The following is a 14,445-nucleotide window of genomic DNA, read 5'->3' on the forward strand; positions in this document are numbered from 1 at the left end:
ACCAAACTCCTCCTATTCTTTATCAAAATGGGAATGTGTGAAAAACACCACTGTCGTAATTGCGACCTTCATCACTATACTCATCTATGAACGCAAAGTAAACAATATGTCTTAATTGAGTTCGGTAACATAAATCATGTGTCGTTTTATTTTGTTTCTTAATCCCGAGTCCGTTTGTTAACCAATTATTAAATTATTATTGAGAAACGTGTGAAGATATCTGTGTTATTATAAACAAGGGTTATGCTATGTCGTCGTATGTAATTGAGTCGCGTTCCCGTCTTTAGTTTAAAAGTGTAAAGTTATATTTTGTGTTGCTTATTATTCAACTTTGATTATTTTATTTTTCTTTTAATTTATTTAGAAAAAAAGATAAATAAATCTGAAAATGCACATTACATTCCCTTTAAGTTATTATTTAGCCGACTCGGCTTTAAAAATATTAGCTGTAGCAGCTTTAAATACGAATACACCCACGAGCAGTCGCTTTGCTCCGGGCTCTTTTGTGTTCCACATGCAGCGTGCTTTACACGTTTTGCTGTGACGTCAACGGTGTCAATATAAATAATACCCGCACTAAACGAAACATGAGTCGATCGATATCGTCGATATTGTATTGTCGGAAAACTTGAGAAATACCAATAATTAATGAAGAGAAACCATTAAACTTCTTCACAAATATTTTTAATGTTAATCGGACTTGAGTTGGTAATTCTAAATCATAGGAACATAACTGTAAACTTGTTTAAAATGCAGGAAATTGCACCATTTTGGATACGAAAATTAAAAAAAAATCGACGTCGGGAGGGGACACGTCGGGAGGGGACACCCCTCACAAACCCTCCCCTTCCGACATGCCTTATGAAATTCCTGGCGGAAACCCTGCAAAAGTATATACTTGAAATGATGTGCAAAATTCAGCGATCAATATTCCAACTACCTGATATTTAAGTTTTCTATCTTAACACTAGTCGTCCAGAAAATAATGCACAAATGACAATTATTTTATGGAAAGATGTTTAAAGAAATTTTAACACATTAATTTATAATTTATTAACAATTATTTCATTGAAATAACTATGTTTGGGGTCCCAAAATCGCGCAAAGAGGCTCACATATTGTTGACAGAGGCTTGCCATGATTCATTTTCATGGAGTTGTTGTGTTGTTTCATATTTTAGAGTACTGTGCAGTTCTGTGGTGGCTGAAAATTGGTTTAAAACAAGCCTTGCTGAACAAACTGTTTTATTGCAGTTGATAATTACGACAAACCTTTGACAGCTTTTAGAAAAAGGTCAGTGGTTTTTTTTCACTTTTAAGGGATTGTTTGACAATAACATACGATGCTACAAGTTCAACTACAATAATCACTCTTAAATATAATATCAAAAAATCAAAAAATCGTGCAACGAAGCTCACAAACTGTCCACAAAGGATAGCCTATGACTAATTTTTTTCATGGAGTTGCTGTGTTGTTCCATATTTTTGAGTACTGTGCAGTTTTGTGAGAGCTAGAAATTGGTACAAAACAACCCCTGCCGAACAAACTGTTATCCAGAAGTGGATAATTATGACAAACCTTTGACAGCTTTTAGAAATAGGCGATACTGTTAAGCGCCGACGTTTGACAATAACAAATGATGCTATCAAGTTCACTTTAAACGTTTTTACTTTCTGCACGTGCTCTTAAAAGACTAAGGCTGACAAGAACACTTGTCAAACTACCCAAAATCATCAACATAAAAAAATATTTGATCAACAATCTGGCATTAACATGAACGCATTCTAAAAATGTGTTATCAAAAATCGTGCAAAAACATCAACGACCACAATAACTTCGCCACTGGCATCAATGAGTTGACACTATGGCTATGACAAAACCAAAACATTTTCTTCATAAAGGCAAAATGGTCAGCTAATACACTAAGACCGTTCCAAACTGATTCATTGTTAAGCATCATGTTTAAATTTCAAAATGTACTAAACTTAGCGGGGAAAAAAATACCTAGCGGGGAAAAAAATAGCTAAGATAAAACATGCCTTTATTAAACCTATTTACATGCAATACCCAAAATAGCAAATTTCACCAATGAAAATCAAAAAGAAAGAATCAAATACAATTGAAGGTCCACACATTTGAAAAAATGAACTTCACGATGTTAATCCTATATTTCTTCACTCAGATTTCTGTTATTTCATTCTTAAGCTCTAGAAGACCATATATATAATTTGCTTATATAAGATTTTTTTCCGAAAAAAAGTGATTCAGTATGAAGCCTGAAAATTTAGACCCTATACAACAAGAGCACCGCCTGCAGGTGCTGAATGCTTGTCTGATTTTATCCTTTTATGGTTTATTTATTTCATTTGAAAGTGAACAGGTATTCAAAGTTTGAAAGTGATAGCTTCGATAGTTTGCATGAAAGTGACCCAAGCAAAAAACTTTAAAAATCAGATTAGCTAAAATTTACAAAGTCCGAAAATACAAAAAAAAATTCCCACCCTTCCAAATGTGTGACTCAAAAACCTGTTTGATATATTAAATTGCATTATCCATTTATTGTCAGTGAATTTTTTTTTTAATCAATCCAATAAAAATTGAAGAAGCTATGTCCAATTCTCGAAATCCATAAAAAAAATCATGTTTTTACCCAAAAGAACAGTTGAGACTCAGATGAAAAAGTTCTCAAAGTTTCAAAGTGATAGCGCTGATAGTTTCCATGTAAGTGACCTAAATGCAAAATTTAACCAATGCCTCTGACGACACCGCCACCACTGACAATTAAGTGACGACAATAGCTTGTCTTTTTTTTAAAAATCAGACGAGCTAATAAACAGAGACTCAATTTGACATGGTCTTATCTTTGCTGCAAACCTGTTACTGGAGTCCTTGTTAGTGTTAGGCTGGTACTGGTTGGGAAGGGGTGCCGGGGGCCTCTGGTCGTTGAAATTGTACGCCGGTGGCGGGCTCGGTTCTCCGCACGAGCCCACAGACACATCATCTCGATGATCCCAGACATCACGAAGAAACTTCTCAAACACCTGACTGGCAGCTGAAGTAAAAAGCACAACAGGTATTAAACCCTTTGCATGCTGGGTAAATTGTCGTCTGCTCAAAAATGTTGTCTGGTTTATTCTAAATTTCTTTCAATTTACTTAAAACTTTGGGGATATATTGACTGAGTGGCAAACAGCTTGGAACCAGACCAGATGCCGAGTAACTCGGCGCCTGGTCTGGTTCCAAGCTGTTTGCAAAGCCTTTAAAATCGCCATCAGCAGCTTAAGGGTTAAAGTGACACTCGATTTAAATAATTACATACACATGCATAACAAACCTAACTTTTGAGTGATAAACCTTTAACTACTTACTAAATAATGCATTTATGGAAAATACTGTTACAATTACTGATTTACAAGATTGTAGCTGAAAACAAACAAATAAATGACTGGTGGGTCCTAACAGATAATCAGTGATTAACTGTCATCTAATAAGGTAGAAATACCAAGTTTTCTGCACCTTTTTAAACAAGGTATCCTTCATAAGATCCAATATTTTCAGTATTTATTCATCCTTTTTGGTAAGTAAAAATAATTGTATTAGATTGAAATAAGAGCGCATCTTTAGAGGGAATACCTCACAGATTTAGTGCTGTTATTGATTTTCTCAAAATGAAATCAACTTTGTGAGTTTTTTTACATATCATAATAAAGAAACACTAAACAGTAATCAACTTATACTGCTTTAAACACATATTGATGAAATCAAACCTTAAATCATGCAATTTCAAATAGCGTTGTTTAAGTTTTAGGCATTTTTTCCGTCTCATTCTAAAATATTCGTTTACAATTGAATTTTTATTTGAGTTACCACCGTTATATGTAGTTTTTTCTTTATATATTTCTCAAAAAAAGAATAGCTTTCGTAAACATGGAAGATTTTTTTCCATAATTTCTTGAGCTAACTTTCAGTTAATGATGTGATGGAATAATAAGGTGATTGTAGGAGAAATTTACCAAAACATAGAAGGGGAAAAATCAGTTTTATTAAAATTCATTCTTGTTTTGGAAGAAATTTACAGAATCTACAAAGCGAAACAATCAGTTTTATTCACTTCATTTTCCTTTGGTACAAGTTTGAACTCTTACACAAAGTGCTTGGCATCAACATTTTTAACAAGTCCTGCTATCAATATTTTATCCAATATTTGACCAAGCCCAGAAGGCATATTACCAGTGCAGAACTTGCGAGCATGTGCTAATTTTGACCAATGCTAATCATTATCAATGTTTCTGAACTGCTTATCTAAGCAAGTTTAACTGCTTTTAAATTCAAGGTAAAAAATTCAAGGTAAAAAATATAACTTGCCTTCAAATATAATTTTCAATAAAAAAAATTGCAACCAAAATATAGGAGTGGGTTCTATTTGACCAAAATGGGGATGTTACCAATTTTTCCCAGTGGGAACAATTTGACAAAAAGTGTACGGGGTATTTAACAAAATGGGGGCTATTTGACTTGGGGGCTATTTAACTTGGGGGCTATTTGTCTTGGGGGCCATTTTACCAGGTTTCTTTAAATCTTTTTACTCTGTAAAACCATAAAAAGTAAGCAAACGTAGTAAAACATCATCATTTGGTAGTTGTGTTTGTACATTCCCTAGTTAGTAAAGTACATCTTATCTAAGGGCATAATATAAAGGGTTATATAAACAATGAATCATTTGTTCCTAAGAAATTTATTCTTTCTTTAAAAAAAAGGAGGTTATGTAAATGTGGAAACATTTATTTCTAGGAAACTATATTCTTTAAAAAAAAATGTAGGTTATGTAAACAGGGAAAGATTTTTTTTCAAAGAAACTATATTAGTTGGAAAAATAATAATAAAAAAAATCAAGGAGGTCGGTTAAACAAACATGTAAACAATTTCTAGGAAACAGATTTCTTTTCATAAACACTTCAGAGTATGACTTACACAAAGTAACATGTTAAACAAAAACATCTATATGGAACATAAGACTGCATTAACAAGAAACACTCTTACAATGTATTAATATTATCGATAGTTCCCCTAGGGTCATATTCAATATCAAACTTAGATTGACCATATATTTAAGAGTAGAAACTGAGTTTTTTTATTGAGCTGCAAAATGGATCATCCTATACACTAAATAAAGTCACTGAGGCATGTCTAATGAAGGATTTTAGCTAGAGAATTATATTAGGAGGGTACACATGCTGGTTTCCATGAGGGCAGAAGAGTGCTACCAAAAAAGGACAGGGTGCAGCACCCTTCTGCCCTCATGAAGACCAGCATGTGTACCCTCCTGCCTTCATAGAATTAAATGCTTAAGATAATCAAATACATCTTTTGTTTTGATGAGAACTTAAAATGCTATTACAAATTCATAAAAACTTGACATATTTGGCAGTAAAAACCTATTACATACAACTTGAGCACAATTCCTACTACTTTTTTTGTGAAATTCATTATGTTCAGATTATTCAATCCTTTTTTTGGCAGCACCCTGTCCTTTTTTGCAGCACCCTGTCCTTTGTTTGCAGCACCCTGTCCTTTGTTTGCAGCACCCTGTCCTTTGTTTTGCAGCACCCTGTCCTTTGTTTTGCAGCACCCTGTCCTTTGTTTTGCAGCACCCTGTCCTTCGTTTTGCAGCACCCTGTCTTTTTTTTGCAGCACCCTGTCCTTTGTTTTGCAGCATCCTGTCCTTTGTTTTGCAGCACCCTGTCCTTTGTTTTGCAGCACCCTGTCTTTTTTTTTGCAGCATCCTGTCCTTTGTTTTGCAGCACCCTGTCCTTTGTTTTGCAGCACCTGTCTTTTTTTTGCAGCACCCTGTCCTTTGTTTTGCAGCACCCTGTCCTTTGTTTTGCAGCACCTGTCTTTTTTTTGCAGCACCCTGTCCTTTGTTTTGCAGCACCCTGTCCTTTTGAAAACCTGGCTTAAACCCTATCTAATGATTGATTAAGGATAAGAATAAATTGAATATGACCCAAGGAGCCCATTTCATCAGGAACACATGCACATTTTAAAGATACTAAGTTTTACTCACTCTGTGTCTTAAAGTTTCGTGACAATTGGTTGAACATGGCCTTGTGGTTGCGAGCGATGTCTTTACCCTCCTTCAGTCCCTGGCTATGTTCGTTAATGTTGTAACGACTTCCCCCACCCTCCGGGACAGCGAGAAACATCTTGATGGCTGGATTAACCATGTCAGAGAATGCCCTGTAACAAAATAGAGTTTATAAGTGCATCTAGGAATAATGAGCAGGCACATTATGAGTTTATGAATGATGGTGATGAAACTGTGCATTATTCTAATAATAAACAAGAAACACCGCAATGCAACGCAACCAGGTTTTCAGTGATTGACAGAAGAACTTAAGCCTTTATTGTGAGATTCAGTTTCAACTGTTTTTTAACTGTTTTTCTATAATTTTAGTAACACTTACCTTGACCTTAGAGGCCCCAAATGCAATTCCATGGACGTCCTCATAAACTTTTCCTACATACCAAGTTTGGTCTAGATATATACCCTAACTAAAGCTATTTAGTTTGACGCCGCCCGATCACCCGCCCGATGACATACGTCATTTTAATAACCAGGTATGTTCTATGTGAAAATCTATATAATAAACCTAGATTAGGATGTTTTGGCTGTCAGGAGCGCCAAAAAGTAAGTTATTGTTCGGAAACAAAAAACCAACACATGTCTGTGTTTTTCAGGCAAAAAGGGGCATAATTCAACAAATATTTAAGCCACAGCTATAGGCCTTGTTCAAAATGTGCATTTGTCTCTGGAAATATGAGTACCAAGTTTAATTTTAATAGCTCCCACATTTTTTAAGCCATGGCTAAGGTTAAATTTGTGCACACCGACGATAAAAACAGAGCTAATTCTTTGACAATACCTTGCCTGAAACACAGACAAGCTAAATATTAAACCTTATGAAGTATAAAAATTATCTACACTTTTCTTACTTCATTGAGGCCAGGGAAGCTCTCCTCTTTGGACAGTAGACAAGGATATATCCATGATAGATATATCCCCCCTGAATCAGCTTGTGCGCACCATGGTACGATGTAACCGTCACCTCAACCTTCTGCTTGGAGGAATCAAGCGTGACGTCCACTGTGAACACGTTATCTTCCTCCGGCGACATTGAGGAGGTCTCTGGGTCGGAGGTTACGACGAAGGATGTCTCGTTTAGGAAGGGCTGGAGGGGAAGTGACATCGGGTACGGGTCGGCACACATCATCACAAGCAGAATTCTGAAATTGTTAAATGTACACTTCGGTATCAATCGGAACTATTTCATGCTCACATTTTACAAGCAATACACAATTTTGCACATTACAACCACAGTCATGATGATACTAAGGTTCGTTTAAAAAAATGGGCAAATCTCCAGAAGTCAGATGGTAGAACTGTCTCTGGGATATTCACCTTAATTAATATAGCCGAACCCAGTTGGCTCAAACTAACTTGGCTCGAATTCCTCGTTGGCTCGAAATAGATGAAAAGGATCGATTTCTTTATACTTAAGGTAAGCATTCCCGCTGTTCGACTGTACTTAAAACCAATCCATACCTAACATCCAGCTCCGTAATCCTTTCTTCCACTTGCCAATGATAAAGAAGTTATGGATAAATCTTACTTCATGCTCACCCTAATTAACACTTCATACCAATCCTTCCCTGACATCAACCTCTGTTTCCTCCATAATTCTCTAAAAACTAATCGTTAACTGACATCGGGCGATGTTTCTTCCATAATTCTCCTCCCTCCCCAACCACCCACTCTAAGCCCGGATGAGGCAGTTCCATACACCCCCTAACCTTCAGCTCCAGACGATGCAGTAGCTAAGCAGCTCAATTGTGTTCTAGAAATAACTTACTTAACACTCTCCTTAAATAACACCTATATTCCTTAAAACTAATCCTTACCTGACATCGGGCTCTGTATCTTCCATAATTCTCTCCCCCACCCCCTGCCCTGGGCCCCGGATAAAGCAGTTGAGAGCCAGCTCAATCTGTTCCGGATAAAACTTGAGTTTCTCCGCCAAATCCTCTACAGGCACATCGACAAACTCACAACCCAACCTGAAAGGATCAAATGAGGAAATATAATAGGTTTTAAACTTGTTTCACTGTACTATATGTACTAAATACAATTTACATTTAAATATGTACTGCTTGAATGCCTGTGATGAAGTTAGATATTTTTCCTTTATATATAACTGCCATAAATTCACCAGGTCCTTTTTAAGCCACAATGTTTGGGGGACAATAAAGGTTAAAGCAAAAAAAAAAGTGCATTATTATGTTAAACCTCTCGAATTTAATGATCAAACAAAAGGCGCTCCATTGAATTTACTTGCGTAAATAAATAGATTCTCAACTCACGTTCTAGCCAGTAGTTTGCCGTTCTCTTGAAGATAATTGAGCTCTTTAGGGGTGTAGGGCTCGTAAGCCAGCATTATAACGAGCGGCAATCCATTGAGTGACCTCCCTTGCTGTTCAGCCGTTTCAAACACCTTGACAAGGCTTTGGCGTAGGTATTCTAGGGTCTCTTGGGAGTTGTACACACAAACACAACCTGTGCAAAGGGAAATAGAGCTAACAATTAGATTAATCTTCAATTGACAAGGTACCAAGCTTCCCTAATGTTAATATTCATATTTGGTAACAACCTTCGACAAACAAACGCACGTGAAATTTGTTACAATAGATTATTTTGTTACAAAAACTACCATATCTATTTTGGCCTAAAAGAAGCTTCTTGCGTGTGTCATTTTTCTGTAGTAGAAAATCAATTGTCCAAATTTGTTAGAGTGAGAGAGGGGAAAAATTTATACATAAAGTGGATGTTAAATCTTTATCTTGCTATCAAACATCTTCAGGGACTTTTTACCAGTTATGGGGAAGTCCCTTTTGTTAGGGAAAAAACCTTGTATGGGGAATCATTCTCAGAGTACCGGTACTTTCTCAAACATTTTGGGGACAATTGAAGAAAAAAAATCAATAAAGCAGTAAATATGTTGCTCAAAAACACCATTCAGCAAATCGTGAGAGTCTTAATATAATAAAAAACATGAGCTGTCACAGTATGTGAGGAATGCCCCCGAATGTGACATTGACCTACGAACAAGGTCAGTACATGAAAAGTTGATCTTGCCTTTACGTGTCAAATACATATGGCAAGTTATTTTAAATTGCCTCTGAACATAAAAAAATACCACCCATACTTGACAACCTACACTGTTATGTCCTTATATTCAGAATTCCCTTGTGAATAAACACTTAGTGTATCTTTCACCTTAGAGGTAGGGACATGGGTCTTGCACACGACACGTTGTCTTCGTATGTGGAACACATGTAGCAAGTGATTTTAAAATCTGTCCATACAAGGGAAAGTTACAGCCCGGACACGACAACCTATACTCTATGTCCTTATATGCAGCACTCCATTGTGAATAAACACTAAGTGTGACCTTGACCTTTGAGGTAGGGACACGGGTTTTGCACGCGACACGTCGTCTTGGTATGTGGAACACATGTGGCAAGTTATTTTAAAATCTGTCCATACAAGAGAAAGTTACAGCCCGGACACAACAACCTATACTCTATATCGTTATATGCAGCACTCCATTGTAAATAAACTCTAAGTGTGACCTTGACCTTTGAGGTAGGGACACGGGTTTTGCACGCGACACGTCGTCTTGGTATGTGGAACACATTTGGCAAGTTATTTTAAAATCTGTCCATACAAGGGAAAGTTACAGCCCGGACACGACAACCTATACTCTATGTCGTTATATGCAGCACTCCATTGTGAATAAACACTAAGTGTGACCTTGACCTTTGAGGTAGGGACACGAGTCTTGCACGCCACACGGCGTCTTGGTATGTGGAACACATGTGACAAGTTATTTTAAAATCTGTCCATACAAGGGAAAGTTACAGAGCCGAACGGACGGACGGTGCGATTTTAATATGCCCACCTTCGGGGGCATAAAAAAAAATAAATTAAGATTAAAACTTCTCGAGGGAAACTTATATTCTTAGGGGAAAACCTAAGCTCATTTTCCAAGGGGAAGGGGCCATTTTAAAGGCCCCTTATTAAAAAGACCCCTTATTATATATAATAAAAAAAAAACATTGCCCACACTCAATAAAAAAAACAATTACACCTGGAGAAGACATTCGTTTTTCATTGTAACATGTCATTCTCTGGTTTAGAATTAAGTCCTCACTTAGTCATAAACAAAACAATCAGCAACATACTGACTAATTAAAACTAGAGTTACATGAATTAGATGTTTGACCTGTTGTGGATCGCCCTTCATTTTCATAATTTAAGGGACATAACTCTAGAGTGACATGTAACGGCAATTTGACCGGTAATCAAACTCAATTGAGATAAAATGACAACCAGAATTGCCACTAAATTAAGTAAAGATTTGGGAAGAATTGTCTAAATTAGAGAGCGGACAGATGCGTGACGCTGTTAACATAGATGAAGACTTGGATAAGGCGTAAAAATAAATTGTTCGTTTAGGGTAACATCCCCAAAATTATTAGTTAGGTAGGTAGGGATTTCAAATAATTTTTTCCCCCAAATATACTTTAAAAGATAATTTTCTCGTTTTCTTGCATATAGCACAATTTCTTTCAATTGTCACTCATATATATATTGCTGTTGTAATGGAGCTTTATTCTCTGTAAAAAAATTAACGAGTTTTATGTTTAAACAAAAATGTGTTTATTGCGGAAAGACAGCTTTTTCTGGTTATGTTTTTTTATCATTTTTATTCTTATGAAAAAAAATACTAGGGTCGGTGGCTTTTATAAGGTAGGGTCGGGTTTCCCAAAACAAATTTTTTTTTAGTTAGGCCTAATGATGACGCCAGACAACATGATCCCTATGTGTTCTGAAATGCTTAATAAGGCAGATGACACGAACAATTGGAGTCCAGCCAATGCAAACAAAGATATTTATGGACAGCCAAGTGTTGTCATATCAAACAATTTGATAATACACAGACCATGTGGAGTGAAGATTGGGGTACTGAACGCATTGCCTTCCTCCGTCACATCGCCTTCTATAATCCGGTAGTCCAGACTGTACACTCGGTGGGCAACCTTGTATTCATCTTCTATACACATGCTCTAAAAATAAAAATATACCATAAACATACTATATACTGGGGCTATTGGTACACTTGCTTGTAAAATCTTTTCATTTTTCACAGAGACATTTTTCTTCTATAGGCTGGTGGTCTAAAGTGTTCACACAGTGGGCAACCTTGTACTCATCACCTATACACATTCTCTGAATATAAAGAATATTATTAATGCTACAAATTGCACACATTGCTATGTGCAACTATCGTGGATCAAACCCACGACATCTCGCTCTGCAGGTGGACACTCTACCGCGTAGCTATAAAAGCTAGCTCCATAGCAAGACATTTCAAGTGCAGCAATATACAAATCGAATAACTGGTTACACTTTCCCCTCTCCATTTTGAAGTTTGTCCTTAAATTTCGGAGACTAAGGTCAACTTGCAATGACCATGAGGTTTATTGGGTGCCAAATATAACAGATTGTCTAAATTGCTATGTGCACCTGTCAGGATCGAACCCATGACCTTCCACTCTGCAGGTGGACACTTCCACTTCTCTAAAAAAGCTAACACTATAGCAAGACAGTACAAGTGCCACTTTATACATATAAAATGACTGTTTACAGAAATTACTATTGGTACACAATTGGTGCACGCATGTGAACCATGTCAACATTTCGGGCATGATGTACTCACCTTGTATTAGAAGTTACTGTTAATTGACGTAATTATTCTACATACTGGGACAAGCAACAAATTAGGAAACATGTTCTAATTTTTTTGCCAGTATCTGTAAGCCATGGCAAGTATTCATAAAACATCTTTGCCATTACCTAGCCTTATGAATCCGACCCAAAAATAAGCTAGTTTTCCTATAGCTATATTAACAATAATGTTCAATTGAGATGATTTTGGAATCACATTAAAGTGTATATCACTCTGATTACTTATATGTTAAATCAATAACCAAAACTTTATCAAACATTAAGTTTGTAGTTTGTATTTTTTTTTTCAGATGGAAAATAACCTATTTTGCAATTGTTCAAGACTGTTTGTTAGATCTCTTCATGTCTGTTTTTTTCTTTTCAAACCCCTTTCAAAAGATACAAAAAATTAGCAGTATCTTTGAAATGTAATTTCCCAGTTTAAGTATCTCACTTGACTTTCATTTGATATAAATTTCTGATAATGTCAACAATACTTAACTGAAAACTTTAGGAACTTAAGTAAGGAAATGATTTTTTATGAATAACAGATACCGAACTCATTCCATACCGGTAGTTCAGTACCAGTTACCATACACATACCATACAAGATATCCAGTACCAGTTATCATACTAATGTTATACCGCAGGCCATGAAAAAAATTTGGAGGGTCACAAAATCTACTCACCCTGTACAAATTTACTGGCCCTACATTTTTTACAGACAAAATCAATGCAGCCACTCAAATATTTGATCCTCTTGATTATGGTAACAGTACTTTTTAACTGCTTGATTAAATTAAGCAGAAGACGGGAACCGGTTTTTATTGATAACAAACTATTAAAAACATTCTTATAATTATTATAATTATCATTTTACATTTCAATTAATAATTATTAACAATGTGATTTCTTTGATTCCCTGCCGATTCATCTTCAACATACAATTGATTAAACTAAAGCAGAGTTCATGTGCATCTATAAAAAATTATACTAGCACATCATGACGTCATACTTCCGGTTCTTACCCTGATAGATAATGGTCAAGTTCTCACCCTGATAGATAATGGTCAAGTTCTCACCCTGATAGATAATGGTTAAGTTCTCACCCTGATAGATAATGGTCAAGTTCTTCCCCTGATAGATAAAGGTCAAGGTCATCCCCTGATAGATAATGGTTAAATTCATACCCTGATAGATAATGGTCAAGATCTTATCCTGATAGAAAATGGTCAAGTTCTTACCCTGATAGATAATGGTTTAGTTCTTACTCTGATCATTAATGGTTAAGTTCTAACCCTGTTAGATAATGGTCAAGTACTTATCCTGATAGATAATGGTTAAGTTCTAACCCTGTTAGATAATGGTCAAGTTCTTACCCTGATAGATAATGGTTAAGTTCTAACCCTGATAGATAAAGGTCAAAGTCATCCCCTGATAGATAATGGTTAAATTCATACCCTGATAGATAATGGTCAAGATCATATCCTGATAGAAAATGGTCAAGTTCTTACCCTGATAGATAATGGTTTAGTTCTTACTCTGATCATTAATGGTTAAGTTCTAACCCTGTTAGATAATGGTCAAGTACTTATCCTGATAGATAATGGTTAAGTTCTAACCCTGTTAGATAATGGTCAAGTTCTTACCCTGATAGATAATGGTTAAGTTCTAACCCTGATAGATAAAGGTCAAAGTCATCCCCTGATAGATAATGGTTAAATTCATACCCTGATAGATAATGGTCAAGATCTTATCCTGATAGAAAATGGTCAAGTTCTTACCCTGATAGATAATGGTTTAGTTCTTACTCTGATCATTAATGGTTAAGTTCTAACCCTGTTAGATAATGGTCAAGTACTTATCCTGATAGATAATGGTTAAGTTCTAACCCTGTTAGATAATGGTCAAGTTCTTACCCTGATAGATAATGGTTAAGTTCTAACCCTGTTAGATAATGGTCAAGTTCTTATCCTGATAGATAATGGTTAAGTTCCAACCCTGTTAGATAATGGTCAAGTTCTTACCCTGATAAATAATGGCTAAGTTCTAACCCTGTTAGATAATGGTCAAGGTCTTATCCTGATAGATAATGGTTAAGTTCTAACTCTGTTAGATAATGGTCAAGTTCTTACCCTGATAGATAATGGTTAAGTTCTAAACCTGTTAGATCATGTTTAAGTTCTTACTGTAATAGATAATGGTCATGTTCTTACCCTGTTAGATAATGGTTAAGTTCTTACACTGATAGATAATGGTCAAGTTCTTATCCTGATAGAAATGGTCAAGTTCTTATCCTGATAGATAATGGTTTAGTTCTTACTCTGATCATTAATGGTTAAGTTCTAACCCTGTTAGATAATGGTTAAGTTCTTACTGTAATAGATAATGGTCAAGTTCTAACCCTGATAGATAATGGTTTAGTTCTTACCCTGATTTCGGTGAAAAGTTCTGTAGCAAGACAATCTTTCCCGAGTAACACCAGGTTGAGGGGCCGGATGATGGGGCCAGAATCAAGGCTCTCATGGACCCTATAATGTACGATCAATCAAGGTCATTCAAAAGTACATATTTTCCTCCAGAATCAGCCTGGTCATAAA

The 14,445-nt window shown here is 35.9% G+C and overlaps 1 protein-coding gene across 1 annotated transcript in view; it reads right to left on the reverse strand.

Annotated features, from left to right (window-relative positions):
* Window positions 1–14,445, reverse strand: part of LOC128232514 (rho GTPase-activating protein 5-like) — a 74,244-nt gene that overhangs the window by 49,144 nt on the left and 10,655 nt on the right. Inside the window, 7 exon segments of the mRNA XM_052946101.1 lie at window positions 2,875–3,052; window positions 6,065–6,237; window positions 6,994–7,284; window positions 7,960–8,115; window positions 8,419–8,611; window positions 11,061–11,184; window positions 14,277–14,376. Of these exon segments, the coding sequence (XP_052802061.1) occupies window positions 2,875–3,052; window positions 6,065–6,237; window positions 6,994–7,284; window positions 7,960–8,115; window positions 8,419–8,611; window positions 11,061–11,184; window positions 14,277–14,376 (1,215 nt within the window).

Source organism: Mya arenaria, chromosome 4, assembly GCF_026914265.1.
Source record: "Mya arenaria isolate MELC-2E11 chromosome 4, ASM2691426v1".
In the NCBI taxonomy this organism is placed as follows: Eukaryota; Metazoa; Mollusca; class Bivalvia; order Myida; family Myidae; genus Mya; species Mya arenaria.